Source organism: Equus quagga, chromosome 2 (assembly GCF_021613505.1).
Source record: "Equus quagga isolate Etosha38 chromosome 2, UCLA_HA_Equagga_1.0, whole genome shotgun sequence".
In the NCBI taxonomy this organism is placed as follows: Eukaryota; Metazoa; Chordata; class Mammalia; order Perissodactyla; family Equidae; genus Equus; species Equus quagga.
Window position 1 is genome coordinate 53,891,461 of NC_060268.1, and position 15,594 is coordinate 53,907,054.

The following is a 15,594-nucleotide window of genomic DNA, read 5'->3' on the forward strand; positions in this document are numbered from 1 at the left end:
CCACACACCGGGATGAAATAGTCACAAAACCAGAATGAAGGGCAAATAATTGATAAATTCAAAGAGCTGTTACAAATGAATAAGAAACTAAGAGTCCAATAGAAAAATGGGTAGAAAAATCATGAAAGAAATTTAAGAAGAAATGCGAGTGGCCAAAAACATATGAAGAGAGGCTCAAACTTACGAATATGCAAAGAAATATAGATGAAAACCACAGTGAGATATCATTTTCCATCTATAAATTGTGGAAAAGACAAAAACAAAAGTCAATACCAGGTGATGACAAGGGGGAAATGGGTGTTTTTGTAGTAGGTAGGTAAAACTTTTTGGGTAGTGTCAATTAAAAATGTTTAAAGTTACATAATCTTGGACCCAGAAATTAGACTTCTAATAATTCTATAAAAATAGTTGTACAAATGCACAAAGATATATGTAATTTTTCTAACAGCAATTTTTTGTAATTAGAAATACATTGGAAATAACTTCATTTCCAATGATAAAAATACTAACATGGGATGACTTTCAATGCCTGGATTGTAAAGAGGAAAAGCAAGTTTCAAAGGAGCAGGGTTATAAACTATAGTCCGGTTCTTCTGGAAGTTTCCTATAGAGATACTGTGAGTCAGTCATGAGGGTGCTAGATTACTATTTCTTAGAATCCAGCAACCCTCCCTCCCTTCAGAGCTGGGCAGAGTTCATGCAGTCAAGCACCTGCTCACTCACTCATCCTGCAGGCATTCGCTGCATGCCCTTGAGGCAGAGAGTGGGAGGTTAGGGAAACTCACTCCGAGGCTGGATGGCGTGATTGCGAACCCACCTCGTGGAACTCTTATCTTGGCCTTGTTACTTTCTTCCCTTACACGTGATCTGCTCTATGTCCCATTATGGGTGGAGAAACTGAGCCCCAAGGAAGAGAAAGGCTGCATCCCGGGTGGCTTCCCAGCCAGGGGGTAGCAGAGGCTGACCTAGAGCGTACCAGGAGAGGCGGCCTGCCTAGGAATCCAGTGCTCTCGGCACGGGCGGCTGGAGCGGAGTGGGGTGGTAAGGGATTGGGAGCCAGGCCAGACTGCCAGGGTACAGATTCTGGCTCTGCCACCTACTAATTGTATAATCCTGAGGAGGTTACCCAGTATCTCTATGCCTTATAGGATCTGTCATGGGGATTAAATGGAAAGTGCTTAGAACAGTGCCTGGCACACAATAAGTGTCAGTATATGTTGGTTATTATCATTTGTGAGGCACTAGGGATTAAAAGGTGGCTGAGCGAGCTTTCTATCTTGTGCTGGACCGAAGACAGAGTGGAGAATGGAGTGTGGGAGATGCCACGATGAGGAAGTGTTTCAGGATGCTATGAGAACAAGGAAGAGGCTAGATGGTCAGGGGAGGCTGCCCAGGGGCAGTCAGAGCCAAGCTGAGACTTGAGGAGGCAGAGGTAGCATTCTCTCTGGGTGGAGGGAAGAGTCTGAGTCAAAGTCCAGAGGTGAGAGAGACAGCCTGGTTAGTTCCAGGAACTGACAGAAAAGCAGGAGAAATACCTAAGCACACATGGGGCAGGGAGAGGTACTGTGCTCTGGAGGATGTGGCAACTCTGCTGGCCCTTCAGCCTGGCTGTTTCCTCGAGCCCTACTATTTGCCTGACTGAGCTATTCATTTGTCAGGTAATAGCCTAAATGCCACCTCCTCTAGGACGTCTTCCAGGAATTCCTCCTTCCTACACAGCTCCAGGTCTGCCTGCTATAGGTACCCTTGAAACTTTTCACACTTTATTGTTACTGCTTGTCTGTTCCTCTTCTCTACTAAACTCTGAGCTCCTACATGATCCCGTTTGCATGGCAGTTGTTTACCAATGCATACCTAGTAGTATACTTAAGTTCTAGATGAGTGATAGAGACAGGGACAGGATCCAAGAGCTTCCCGAGGATAAAGGGAGCTGGAATTTTCACTCAGGTTTTTGAATTTCACAACCATTCCGCCATGGGCTCCAGTCCACTGCCAATGATCTGAAGCAGGTGCACACCCAGGCCAGACGGGCTGCAGCTGGAGAACTCCCCTGGCCAGGGCCATCACAGGAAACATCACTCAGTTGTCTCTAGTGACCTGGAACTACAGTATTTGAGGGCTGGGAGGTACTGAGGACCAGATTCAGTCCGTTTGGCCTGCCACCTGTTCAGGTATCCACTCTGTGCCTTCCTGACAGGTCAGCGTGGGTGGGAGAGAAGTCAGAGACTCACCCCTGGCTCCTACAGGCCTGCGCTCCCCCTCCTCACCTTTCCTTCTGCTGCCCACCTGGGAAGGTAGAGCCCGTCTCTGCCCAGGGCCCAGTTCAACGTCTCAATGATTCACACCTGAAAGGTGACAATGACCGTAACTAAACACATGGAACTTTCCAGGGGCCCAGAGTGTGCAGTTGATAAGACCTCATGTGCTAGGATGGCATAGAGGGGGCCCCAGAAATACTTTCCTCATTTGCTACCAAAAAGGATGGCGTGCAGAGCCAGTAGCTTTTTTGTTTTTGTTTTGTTTTTTAAGATCAAGGAAACAGAGCTAAAATGTATTGCATATCGTTTTGTCATTTAATGCATCTTTATATTTTCATAGAGTAGTTGGCATAGTGGTCGTTTTCCTTTAAAAGATACTATGAGTCAACGAAGTCTTCTGTGAGTGTTAGGCGATGCAAGTGTTTGAATTATCTTGTTTAAATTAAGTTGCTCTCATAAAAACATCCGATTTTACATCCATGAAAAGGTGTTTCTGCTGGTATCCAGTTAGACATAGAGACACGCACACACGCCCAATCCTACTTTCCCAGATAAAATAAAGACTAGATCTGTTCACACAGGCCTGCAAAGAAGTGAAATACAGAAAAAGCATGGTGGACTTCTGCAATCAAAGAGAGCACTGTTTTGTTTTGTTTCCTAAGATGATTCTAAAATGAATTTAAAAAAAAATACATAACGAAGTGCATTCTTGATAAATTAGAAAACCAAAGAAACAAAAAGGGGAAACTGAAATCCACGGCTAAGTGTACACCGCAGAACGTGGGTTAACTTTGAGCACATTCCTTTCCAGAATTTTTTCTGAAATGTGTTTTTAAATAAGAAACAAAAGATAGTGGTGGTGGTCCAAAGAGCAGGAGGCAGAGCTTCTGTTCTGCATCCTGCAGGCTTCGACCAGCTTCTCTTTACTCCCCTGACACATGTGCCTTTTTCATACCTATGACTCGAAATGTCCCTGATTTAGGAAACAGCTTCTGTATGAGTTCGCAATTTGTGAATAATGCTCATGTCAGAGAACTGAAAAAGTAGTGGCTAAATAAGGTAGAAATTTCTTTTTCTCTCATATAAATGAAGCCAAGAAGTGGGCAGTCCAGAACTGGTGAAGGGGCCCCATGGTATTAGTATCTTTTGGCTCATGGCTTCCATTCTCAATGTTGCCTCTAGGTCCTAAATAGCCACAGGAGCTCCAAGCGTTACAACTGCATTCACAATAATGAAAGAAGGAAGAGAAGAGGGGCTTAGCCCTTGATTTTAAGGTGCTTTCCCAGAAAGACCATTTCACTCTTTCGATTATATTTTTGTTTATGGTCCTCATATAGTCAAATATCTCTCTTCTTTGTTTATAACTTTCTGGTCTTGGTGTAATATGAAAGAGGCCTTCCCAACCTAGGTATCATAAAATATTCTATATATTTTCTGGAAATTTTAGAAATGTCTTTTTTTAAAAAACATTAAATCTGAAATTTATCTATGTTTATAGTGTGGAGTATGGATCTAATTTTCTTTTTCCAAATGGCTGCTTTAAGGGGACATTTTCTTTAACCCATGTATCTGTTACTTTTGTGGCCACTAAACAAGATGGGAGGCACCCAGACAAATTCTTATTCTTCTTTTTCTACATTTCCTTAAGACCTACACTTAGTGTTTGTACTTGTGTTTCTAACTGTTCCCTTTTTTGTGTCAGCCTCTGGGCTTCTATTATCCCCAATGCCTATCTCTTTTCGCACTTATACAAGGAATTATAATCTATGTTCAAGTCTTTCTCCCACACAAGACTATGAGCTCCTTGAGAGTAGGGCCTGTCTTAATCAACTGTGCATCTCTAGTGTTTGAAACTTAGCAGCTTCCTCAGTCAACAGGTGTTAAATGGAGTGAATCAATGAAACACTGCCATGTTATGGTGACACACCATTTTTTATTGGTTCCCTTTAGAAGGGATCTCCTAAGGACCCAATAGGACGTACCTTAATCTCATTCTTACCATGCCTCCAAATCTCACTTTTAGAAGGTTACTTCTGAGAAAGTTTCCTAAGGAAAGTTAATTCCTCTAATGCCATTTGGATTTCAATTAGCTTTGGCTCTGTGGCGTTACATTTCTGCGTTAGATTACTGCAGGAAGCCTCTGTCCATTCATTCCAGTAACTACTAGCAAGCCATAGTTCCAAGACTCCAGGACGTAGGGGCCCCTCCCGGGGACACTGTGGAAGCTGTTCATTCAGGAAATGTTCTTGGGGAATATGCCCTCTGCACGTTCTCGTGCAAGCTGCTCTCTGGAGGCAAATCTGAGTCAGTCGTGGTCCCTGCCCGCAAGAGCTCATGACACCATGATGAGCACGAGTGCATTTGGACCAGTTCTTGAGCTGAAGGGATAGAAAAATCACGCTCCTTTCTGCCCTTTCATCTGTGGTGCTGAGGACCAGGCAGCCTGGCCTTGGTAGAGAGTGGGACACCACTCAAAGTTGTGTGTGTGTGTGTGTGTGTTGTGTGTTGGGGGGTGGGGTAAGGACTCAAGGCCTCCTTTACAACCTAGCAAATGGTTTGCCTTGGGAAGGTGAGTAGAAAGGAGGAGCAAGTTGGCCTCTTTCACCTGAGAAGATGGTTTTCTTTCCTGCTTTCAGAAGTTTCCTCTGCATTCAGTGAATAAGCGCTTATTGAGTTCTGTGGGGTTTCTTTCTCTTTTCTTTTTTGACTCTTCTCTTTCCCTCCAGGTCATGTGGAGTGTGTCCCAGGGGAGGGATGGCACTGGGCGCATAAAGGAAATGGAGCTCTAGGAGAGACTGCAGGGTGCTCCTCCAGCCAGCAAACTACTGCTGGGCGTGAGATTCATTTTACAACCCTGATTAGAGACAAAGGTGATCGTATTGGGTCTTTTAACCACTTCTCTGTGGCCAGAGATCTTAGCCCGTTTTGGCCAAAAGCTCACTGACACACAACATTAACGGGGTCAAAGCACCCCCCGCCCCCATCTTCCTCAGTACCTTCAGTCTCTTTCAAACCTCAGCTCCAGCCCATCCAGTGACACATTAACTTGGCTTGTGTCTGCTTATCTAGTCTCACTTCCTGCCTCTCTGCCTTGTGGTCTCTTCTTTGTTGGTCAATGGCTGCCCTTGATCTCTGTGATCACACGCAAGCTTTCTCTTCTGGCCAGCCTTGGAGTTCTGGTAATGTCTACTACGTTAGGTGTTAGGAGGGATAAAAACATGACTTCCAGGAGCTTCCAGTCTAATGAGAAGACAAAGCTAACACTTACCAGAGGTAAATGCCACCATAGGAAAATAAGTAAATGAGTACAGTTGTCAATTTGTAAACTCACCTTGAAATGGTTGGATTCCTGCTGCCTGGGCTCTCCTCTGACCCTATTGTTGGGACTGTAGGGTCCCCTGAACCTCCATCAAAGTTAATACTAAACTTCACTGGATTCTTCTAGATCCACCCTGATGATCCTGGCTTAATTTCTCTCTTCCCCACTGTCAATGCAAATAATCCATAACCAATCTATAAATCAAAATTGGGGTGAGTTTATTATGAGCCAGATCTGAGGGCTAGCTCGGGGCCTTCCTTCCCCCAGGAAGGAAGGGCACTAAAGAAGTAGGGTGTACAGAGTGGTTATATACCATCTTGGAACAAAGAGCACACATCACATATGCTAGGAACATCCTTTTACAACACTCATAAAATTGCCTAGCCAGTACAGCACAGTTATTCACACAGCAGGTAGCAGGTCTGCTGTCTCAGTGGACACAGCAGGTAGCAGGTCTGTTGTCTGGAGCTGGGTGGTCACAGGGTGAGCACAGCAATCAATTCCTAGTCTAGGGAGAGATGCTTATCCTAAGGAAATGCCAACATGGGGGAAGTTGTACCTTTATCTTAAGGGCATTTGTTCTTGTCTTTGGGACATAGCAAATGCTTAAAGCAGATGTACAATGCATGCTCAACGGCCACGTCAGCCCCTTTTGGAAAAACAAGGTCAGGCCGAATTAGTTTTACACCAAATGGCTTCCTCATATCCTCCAGTATATCCTATTGCTTGCCGTTTATTTATCACTACTGCTGGAACTCTTAGACCCTCCCACAAACATACAAGGATGTATAATTCAAAACTCAGGGGATGCAGGCATTGCTATTTGCCCAACGGGCAGGCTAAATTCATGATTAGGAGAAAAGGATGGAGGGGTTGGGCGGGAAGAGTCTGCTGTTTCACAAACAGCACCATAGTGGTAGTCATTACGGGAAAACTCACGACTGTGTTGGACTTCCTTGCACCTATTATCTGGTTTAATGTTGCTTTTATGTTGGATACTTGAGGGAGGTGAGTGCCCTCATCATTTTCCATGCTTGGGACTTCTAAATATCTTCGTGTAATCCTGGACCCTTGGCTCCAGGATTTGCCTTGAAGCTCATCTGGCTCTGCCATTGGGCCTCAGCAGGGGTAAAAGAAACCCCAAGGAAGGGCCTCATACCCTGAGTCTGGGTTCTCAGGCACTCTGGGACTCGGCCCTTCCTCTCTTTGCCAGTGCCCCATCAGCTCCTCAAGGCCAACATGGACTTAAGGAGTGGAACCGGCTGACTGTATTTCCAAATATGCATCTGATCTCTAGAGGTTGCCCACTCCTGATCTTCCTGGGCCCCTCTCAGCCATTCTGTTCTCTCTCCTGCACTTCCCTGGGGTCAGCTGCAGCTCATCCCTGGTCTCTGTGGTGCTAACACTGACCACTTAGAATTGGGTGGGGTCTCTTTCAGGAGCACAGAGAAGGGGCAATACCAGGTCTTTCCCTTGGTTTACTCATCTGCCCGCATCACCAGCATCAATACTTTTGCATGGTCCAGAGTTCAAGAATGCTATCTGTACCCTCTTTGAGCTATTCTGTGAGTGAAATAGGACCTTTGCGGGCTGGCACTGGAGCCTCCGTAACAATAACCCTCATCGAGGCACTGCATATGCCAGGTGTTAACCCAAGTCTCTCATATGTGTTATTTTGTTGAAGTTTCACAACAAGCCTACCACATAGGTTTTAGCCCCAGTTACACAAAAGACGTCAATGGAGCACAGAGAGATTACAGAATTTGCCCAAGGTCACGTGGCTAGAAAGTGGCAAAGCCAGGATTGAGACCTAGCTGTGTCCTGCCAAAGCCCAGGTGTGCCCGTAACTGCCACCCACTTAGTATTCCTAATACATAGACTGTCTCAACAAAATATATCTACAATTTATTAGTTTTATTATCGTATATTTAACAATTAAGAGTGTATACTCGTTTGGTCACCTTAAAAAATATTCAAAATGTTTCCTATTGAGAGACTTTCATTTTTTTGGGGGGAAAGAAGGTGGGACTCTGAGGGAGCCATCAAAAAAAAGTCACATAAAGACCAACTGGGGACATTTTTCTACCTTCAGGTACTGGAGCAAGTGTTTATCCTTTAATCATTTTTGCCTCATAGATTTTACAGCTCAACAACAGAATCAGACCTGGAGTGACGGAAGCTGCAGAAGACAGAGCCGTGGAGCGGGACCAACAAAAGTGGGGGCGCAGGTGACTCTGCATGACTCCCTGCCATTGGCCTTTCTTCATCTAGAGTCAGAAACAGGCAGAGGAGGTCCCCCAAAAAGAAAAGACCTAAATTCCCTATGCTATATTGGGGGCTGTGTAAGCAAGCCTTGTAGGAAGATCACACTGATCTCCGTTAACTCGCTTTTGTCTTCAGACGAAGCCCACCCCGCGCGGGACTCAGAACTGCGACGCCAGAGGAGACTATAAATCACATTTTCCGTTTTGCCAAGGGCGTCCTATTAGGCTCTGCCAACAGGGGGCGCTGGAGGGAGACAGCAAGGCCGGAGCGGGACTTCCTGTCTGCTTCCTCTCTACTTCCTGCTTCTGTGAGCATCACCATGACAACGTCCGTTTACCTGGCAGTGCAGTGGTGGTTACTTTATGTAGCTACATTAAATCCAGTTTACAGTAACGGAGGACAGAGACACGAGCTACCTGTATAAGAGGTCTGGACTTCAGCCTGCGGCCCTCCTCCGAGCCCAGACGCCCCAGCCCCATCTGAGTAGCGTCCCCATCTCAGAGGTCCGAGTTTCAGCTGGTTGGCACCTCTCGTCTCAAATTCTAAATTTAAAAACTCCCAAATCGTTTCTTCATTCCTTCAGCCTAAGAGTGGTGGCTACTTCCAGCAATTGCTACTTCCCCAATAATTTGGTGTCATCTATTCCCAACCTCCCCCCCCCCCTTTTAGTTACTTGTTTAACCACTTTGTATCTAGTTAAGTTCTTTATATTAAATTTGCTATTTCAAATATTTGCCCAGGAATGCTGCGTTTTTGGAGAGCTGGCTTGGGGGTGAGGAGGAGAGGCCAGGAGTAGCAAACAATGTCAGCGGCTTTGAAGAAGGCATTTCCCACACTGTATTGCCAAACCCACCCCCTGCGCCTGTCACTCAAGTCCAGGCACATGTGGTGTTAGCCATTCTTCAGACTTCCAAGAACCCCAGACTCACAGACATTAGTGAGAGAGATCTACACTCTGGAACCCTGTGGATGTTTCTACAACCTATAGATTGTCATGGAAAGTCAGGCAAATGGATTTGTTTGAGCAGGTGCCATTTGAAGAATAATCTCGGATTTCATTGACTTTTTTTTTTTTAAGTAAAAAAATGAAAACAATCCTTGAAGGGTATTTTTATTGCTCCACTCTTGTCATATTCGGAGAACATAAGAGGAGTGACATTTGGACTCCAGGCCAATAGAAGACAGGGGCATACTTGTGTGTTTCTACAGTTCCTTGTTAAGGTGGAAAAAAGCTTTCAAGTTCATGTATGAGAGTTGACAGGTTTTTATGAATGGTGTTGTGGCAGGAGGGCAGAGGTACAAACTGGGCTGTTCTAGTTGAAATACCTGCTTGCCCTCTCAGATACTGCCAGCGTTTTTTTCCTGCCTCGCTCACCGCACTGAATGACTCGCACTTGAGAATATGCTCATGAATGTTATATCTGAGCTTGCTCTTTTACCTGAGGGCAGGAAGCTGAAAGGTTAGTGATGGAGCTACCTGCTGCTCTCTACTTTCCAGGGATTAAGGAAGAGGCTGAGACAGTTTCTTGGACATCCTGCGGATATCAGAAAATATATTTTGGAGGGGCTAAAAGAAGACCAGGGGATATAGTGTACACATTTGCTTCCATGGAACCCAACCAATCTTCCCTTGGAAACAGAAACACACTCTGACAAGAGAGCTTCCCTGAACAGGCAAGAAGCTATTAAAGGTGAGAGTTTTCTTAATTTCTCGTTTTTTCTTCCTCCTAGAGTCCCATGAAAGTTATTACTAAAGAGGATACAATCTTATGTTTAGAAAGAGGATGTAACAAGGGAAAACAGTCATTGCTGTCACATTTTGTTTCTTCCCCCTTTACTATCTGGTTTTCTTTGATGGTACTCGGTACCCTGTATTGTATTTAAAAGGTAGCTGTGTTTGGAGGAACAAGTATTAGGTTTACAGACAGAAAAATTAGGGGGAAGGGGGAGTGGAGAGGAGTCTCAGATTTGCTTCTTAGAATATATGTGATATTTGGCAAGTTATTTAGCTTATGTTTTCCTATCTATAAAAGAGGCCTAATACTACATATCAGGTATGTTGTGAAGATTCAATGGGACAATGTAAAGAAATATTTCTGGCCCATAGAAAGCACTCAATAGATATTGTATATGTATAGCTCTGTGTGTCTCCCTGTGTAGATAGATTTTAAATTTTGATACACTAAGACTTATCTCTATGAATGATTACAATGCATTTTTTGGATTATATCCAATTTTTTGTACTTCTTTAAGAGCATTTCTTTTAAAGTGTGGCTAGATAGCACATCTGACCAATGAATCATATGTGGTGACAGTGTCCCAATATATAAACTGCCCATGAGAGAAACAAATGTACTTTTTATTTTAAAAGGACCTTTGGATTTCTAGAATTGATAGCGAGAGTCTGAGTTTCATGGCTTTTCTCTCTAGACTGAGCAGAAATTCTAGGCCCCTGATAAGAGCTAGGTTAGAAACAGGGTGGTAAGGCATTGGGGGCAGCATGAGGAATGAAGGGTGGGGACTTCCTCTTACTAATTACACCTCTGCGTCAGCAGGTGCTCAGCTCTGCTTCCCTGTCTCTCTCGCGGGGTAGTAGTGCCAGTTCCTGGTCCCGGCATGATCAGCTAGTTTGTAGGGTCAGGTTGTAGACCTCTATCAGTATGCTGGTGTAAGACTTTCCTAGGCAGGTCTTGACTGAGGATTTGTGTCTAAAGAAATAGATTTTTGCCATCACTTTGGAGTTGAACTTGATGTTCCTATGAGCGTGTTCAGGGTTAGTTTGTAACTGAAGGCATTTTGTTCTGTCCAAGGATTCCTCCTCCTCCTTCCGTGTGCCTAAACCCTGCCAGTCTGCTATGCCATGAAGATGCTTCGGTGGAAGAAGACACTCTTCCGGCAGCGTTGTCTGTTGGCCCTGGGCTGCTATATGCTGCTGGCCATTGTTGCTCTGAGATTTTCTCTCAGATTGAAATGTGACTTTAATTCCCTGGGTCTGGAGTCCAGGGACTTTCAGAGCCAGCGCTGTCGGGATATCTTGTACAAGGCCCTGAAGCTGCCAGCAAGGAGACCCATCAACTGTTCTGGGATCATCCGTGGGGACCGCACAGCATTGGGAGAGGCTCTCCTGGACAAGCTGGACACGAAGAAGAAGCGGGAGCCTTTCACAGACACCGACTACCTCAACATGACCAGAGATTGTGAACACTTTAAGGCCGAAAGGAAGTTCATACAGTTCCCACTGAGCAAAGAAGAGTTAGATTTCCCTATTGCATACTCTATGGTGGTCCATGAGAAGATTGAAAACTTTGAAAGGCTGCTGCGAGCTGTGTATGCCCCTCAGAACATATACTGTATCCACGTGGATGAGAAGTCCCCAGAGACTTTCAAGGAGGCAGTCAAAGCAATTATTTCATGCTTCCCTAATGTCTTCTTGGCCAGTAAGTTGGTTCGGGTGGTTTATGCCTCCTGGTCCAGGGTGCAGGCTGACTTGAACTGCATGGAAGACTTGCTCCGGAGCTCAGTGCCATGGAAATACTTCCTAAATACATGCGGGACAGACTTTCCTATAAAGACCAATGCTGAGATGGTCCTGGCCCTCAAGATGTTGAATGGGAAGAACAGTATGGAGTCAGAGATACCTACTGAGTACAAAAAATCTCGCTGGAAATATCACTATGAAGTGACAGACACACTGCACAGAACCAGCAGAATGAAGGACCCTCCTCCTGACAATTTACCTATGTTCACAGGTAATGCCTATATTGTGGCTTCTCGAAGCTTTATTGAACATGTCTTAGAGAACCCCAAATCACGACAGCTGATTGAATGGGTAAAAGACACCTATAGCCCCGATGAACACCTCTGGGCCACCCTTCAGCGTGCACCATGGATGCCTGGCTCTGTTCCCTATCACCCCAAGTTTCACATCTCAGACATGACTGCCATTGCCAGGCTGGTCAAGTGGCAGGGCCATGAGGGAAACATCAGTATGGGGGCACCTTATGAACCTTGCTCTGGAATCCACCAGCGGGCTATCTGTATTTATGGAACTGGAGACCTGCCTTGGATTCTTCAGAACCATCACCTGTTGGCCAACAAGTTTGACCCAAAGGTGGATGATAATGTTCTTCAGTGCTTAGAAGAGTACTTACGTTATAAGGCTGTCTATGGGACTGAACTCTGAGATACCCTGTGAGAGAATTGCTACCTGGGTGAGGGCAGGAACATGTGCAAACATGCCCAGAATGTGCCGGGACAGTGTGGGTGGGAGATCAGGGCTCTGGAATCCATGGCGTCCCCCAGGGTAAGTGGGCTGCTCTGGAGTGTGGGTGAGTGGGTCTGTTTCCATGCACGTTGCTGCCCTGGGTGAACACTGACTGTTCTCTCAACAGCTCCTCCACTGACCTTCTCACAGAGTGAGAATGAGAATGAGTTCTTTGGGAGATTAAGGGAGGAGAAGTGTGGCAGGGGACCCTGGATTTCACTTGAATGTTTGGTGTCAGTTTTTCCACTCTGTGGAGATGCTGTTCCTGATAATTTTAGGCTTGGTAGTGGGGAGGGGGACTTTGATGGAAAAAGGGCTTCTCTTTTGTACCATTAACTTAAAAATAAATAGCTGCTGGTCCAAAACTCTACCTTTGCTTTTTGTCTAGTAAGCCAGAAATAAAAGTGTGAGACTTTTTCTGATAACTGTTGATGATATTTAAAATCCCTGGGGGCTGGCTAAGAGAATCCCCACTATTCTAAAATGCGCATGGCAGGCTGTATAAATAGCAAATGGAAAGAATATAGAGGAACAGAGCTGATTCTTTTATTATTGAAAGCCCTCCTCATTTTGTTTACATTGCCAGATCCATGACTTTTCTGTAAGAGAAAAGGCAGGGTGATTTAACCAATTTGACTACCCATATCCTTATGGGAAAATTACAGCACTCCTTTTGCCAGCTTCACAGCTAAAGCTTAACATTCCGTAGCAAAGATAATGCTATTTACGTAAGGTCATTGTATAATTTATTGTCTAAACTGGAACATATTTTAGTTGGGGTGGGGGGTCTGCACTATTAAAACAATGTTGGGAAACGAGAATAAACTAGGGCTGTCTAGTTGAACCAGGAAGGCTGGTTGTTCAACGTTTAGATCTCTTGAGTCAAAACTCTATTATTTAAGTAGGTGATGGAAGTGTCACTATTTGTGGTTCTGTGGCTTATACATTTCCTTGTGGAGAGACAGTTGTGTGTGTGTGTATTTGCTCACCCCCTAATGTTACCCAGTGAAACACTTTGCTTTCCAAAGCTCCAGAGATAATTATCAGACAATTGGCCGTTAGTTATGCTCTTCTGTGATGGTCAAGGGTGACTATAAAAACGATAGGCATATCTTGTATATACGACAGCTGATCTGATGGGCAAAGGTTACTATACAGAAAGATAGGCCTGTCTTGTATATACTACAGCTGATCTTCGGCAGACACTGTGCTCTGGAAAAGTGATTTATATACAAATTAATTGGTGTAATTAGAATGATGTTCCCATTAATATGTCATGATGTCATTACCGTGTTCTGATTGTGACTCAGTTAATCAAATTTTCTCTATGAACTTTCCCTGCAACCCCTGCACTCTGACATCATTAGCACTGTGGCTGACACAGTGACTTTTCTCATAAGTTAGTGATTGCTTTTTGTGAGGTTGTACTCCCTTGGGCGTAGGCATTGCCACCACCAACTCACCTGTGCCATACTATTGAGTTTTCTTCGCTCCTCACCCCACCACGGAGATGACTGATGAATAGTCACGTGCTCAGCAGATGAACCATGTAGCGTCTGCTCCCAACAGTGGTGATCGTGGACCTGTCCACCTACTAGCCTTTGTGACTGTCCTTGGTCTTCCTCTGAGGGGGCTGGATGGGGGTGCACTGCTGCTGTGGGAGGTGGGCCGGAAAGCTTCCCTGAGCACACGTTTTCTGAGAAAAAGACTCAGGTCTTTGGCCTCATAGCCAACTTCCTCTGTAAGATTTCATGTGAAATAAATTATTAAATTTTATATAAGTAAAGTAAAAAGATTAAAATGTGAATTTATTTTGGAGGGAATAAGTCTGGAATTTTCCAAGCGTTGAAATTTTCTCTAGAAATATATTCAGCTGAATAGGAAGTGCTCTTTTCTTTATTAACATCAGGTCTTCATATCAGAAGGATCAAATTTCTCCCTCAAGTGTTTAGTGTATTTTAGAATTCAAACAGTTAAACCAACACATCTGTTGATTTTTCCTTCCCTTGGAGTCATATCTGTTTCTTTAACATTTCTCTGGGAAGGAAAAATCGTATAAATGAATTGAGCAACTATGTTTGTATTACCTCTAGAGGTTTGGATTTCCTCTTTATTCTTGATTTGTAGACAATTGGTAAGCATTGTCTTAATAACTATACTTTTGCTGCACACTCTGCTTATTCTGATCTTTGCTGTTCTCTTGATGGAGTGAAAATTTTTTAAGAAAAGAGGAAAAGGCAATTGATAATAACCTTGTTTGGGAACAGGTGACATAATTTATTTGGGGAGATCAAGTATTTGGATTAAAGATGAAAAGAACAATTAAGTATATTGCCTGCCTTAAGTACCTTAACTGAGCTGAAGATCTGGTCTTACTTCTTCCATTTAGTCAGTCATTTATTACATAGATGATTAAGATATGGTTCCTGTCTCTATGAAGCTTGAGTGTATGACACGCAATGAAATAACTCATTCATTCACTTCACCAATATTAACTAAGCTTTTACTATTTACCAGGCATTGTTCTTGACACTGGGGATATGGCAGTCAACAAAAGAGACAAAAATCCCCATGCTCATGTTGTTCACGTACCAATGGGAAACTGACTCTAAACAGATAAGTAATACATACGTATACTAGAAGGAGACAAGTACTAGAAAGAAAATGAAGGAAGTGATAGAGACCTTAGGAGAGTGGAGTGGGGAGGGAGGATGCTTCAAATTTTAAACAGTGTGGTCAGGGAAGCCCTTAATGAGAAGATGACATTTAGCAAATATCTGAAGGAGATGAAGGAATGACCCATGAGGATAACTGGGGGAAAAGCGTCTGGGCCAAGAAGAAAGACTGTTAGGGCCCTGAAGCAGGAACGCACCTGCCATGTTGGAGGAACAGCAAGGAAGCTAGTGTAAATGGAGCAGAGAAAAGGAGGGGAAGAAGAAGTTAAGAGTACAGGGGACGAGGGTATATTTTGAAGGCCTTTGTAAGCCATTACATGGATTTTGTCTTCTCCTCTGAGTGAATAGGAGGGCATTGAGGAGTTCTGAGTAGAGGACTGACATGACCTGATTAACATTTTAGGATGACCCTAGCTGCTGCATTGGGAACAGACCGGTTGGGAGACGAGGGTGGAAGGAGGGAGGCCAGTTAGGAGGCTGTGGCAGGAATCTGGGCGCTAGCAATAATGGCTTGGACCAGGGTAGCAGCAGTAGAAGTGGTGAAAGTGGTCAGATTCTGGAAATATTTTGAGTTTCAGTTCGAGGATTTGCTGACAGATTGAGTTTGTTTACGAGAGAAATGGAGGAGTCAGGAATGACTCCAAGGAATTGGTCCTGATGATAAGTTGGAAGGATAGAGTTATCACTAATTGAGACAGGAAACCTGTAAAGGAGTGGGTTTTTAGGGGAAGATCAGGAGTTTGATTTTGAACATATAAAATTGGAGATGTCTATTAGACATCTGAGTTGAAGAGATGGATGTGACGGGAATCT

At 44.2% G+C, this 15,594-nt stretch overlaps 1 protein-coding gene across 2 annotated transcripts in view; it reads left to right on the forward strand.

Annotated features, from left to right (window-relative positions):
* GCNT3 (glucosaminyl (N-acetyl) transferase 3, mucin type) overlaps positions 1-13,772 on the forward strand; it is a 70,947-nt gene extending 57,175 nt beyond the window's left edge. The window contains exons 2-3 of one of the 2 annotated variants that reach the window (XM_046652109.1): positions 7,714-9,533; positions 10,653-13,772. In XM_046652109.1, coding sequence (XP_046508065.1) covers positions 10,703-12,025 — 1,323 coding nt within the window. In that variant the 5' untranslated portion in view covers positions 7,714-9,533; positions 10,653-10,702 and the 3' untranslated portion in view covers positions 12,026-13,772. The remainder of the gene's footprint in view (positions 1-7,713; positions 9,534-10,652) is intronic. The other variant, XM_046652110.1, reaches the window with a different exon arrangement.
* The last annotated feature ends 1,822 nt before the right edge of the window (positions 13,773-15,594 follow it).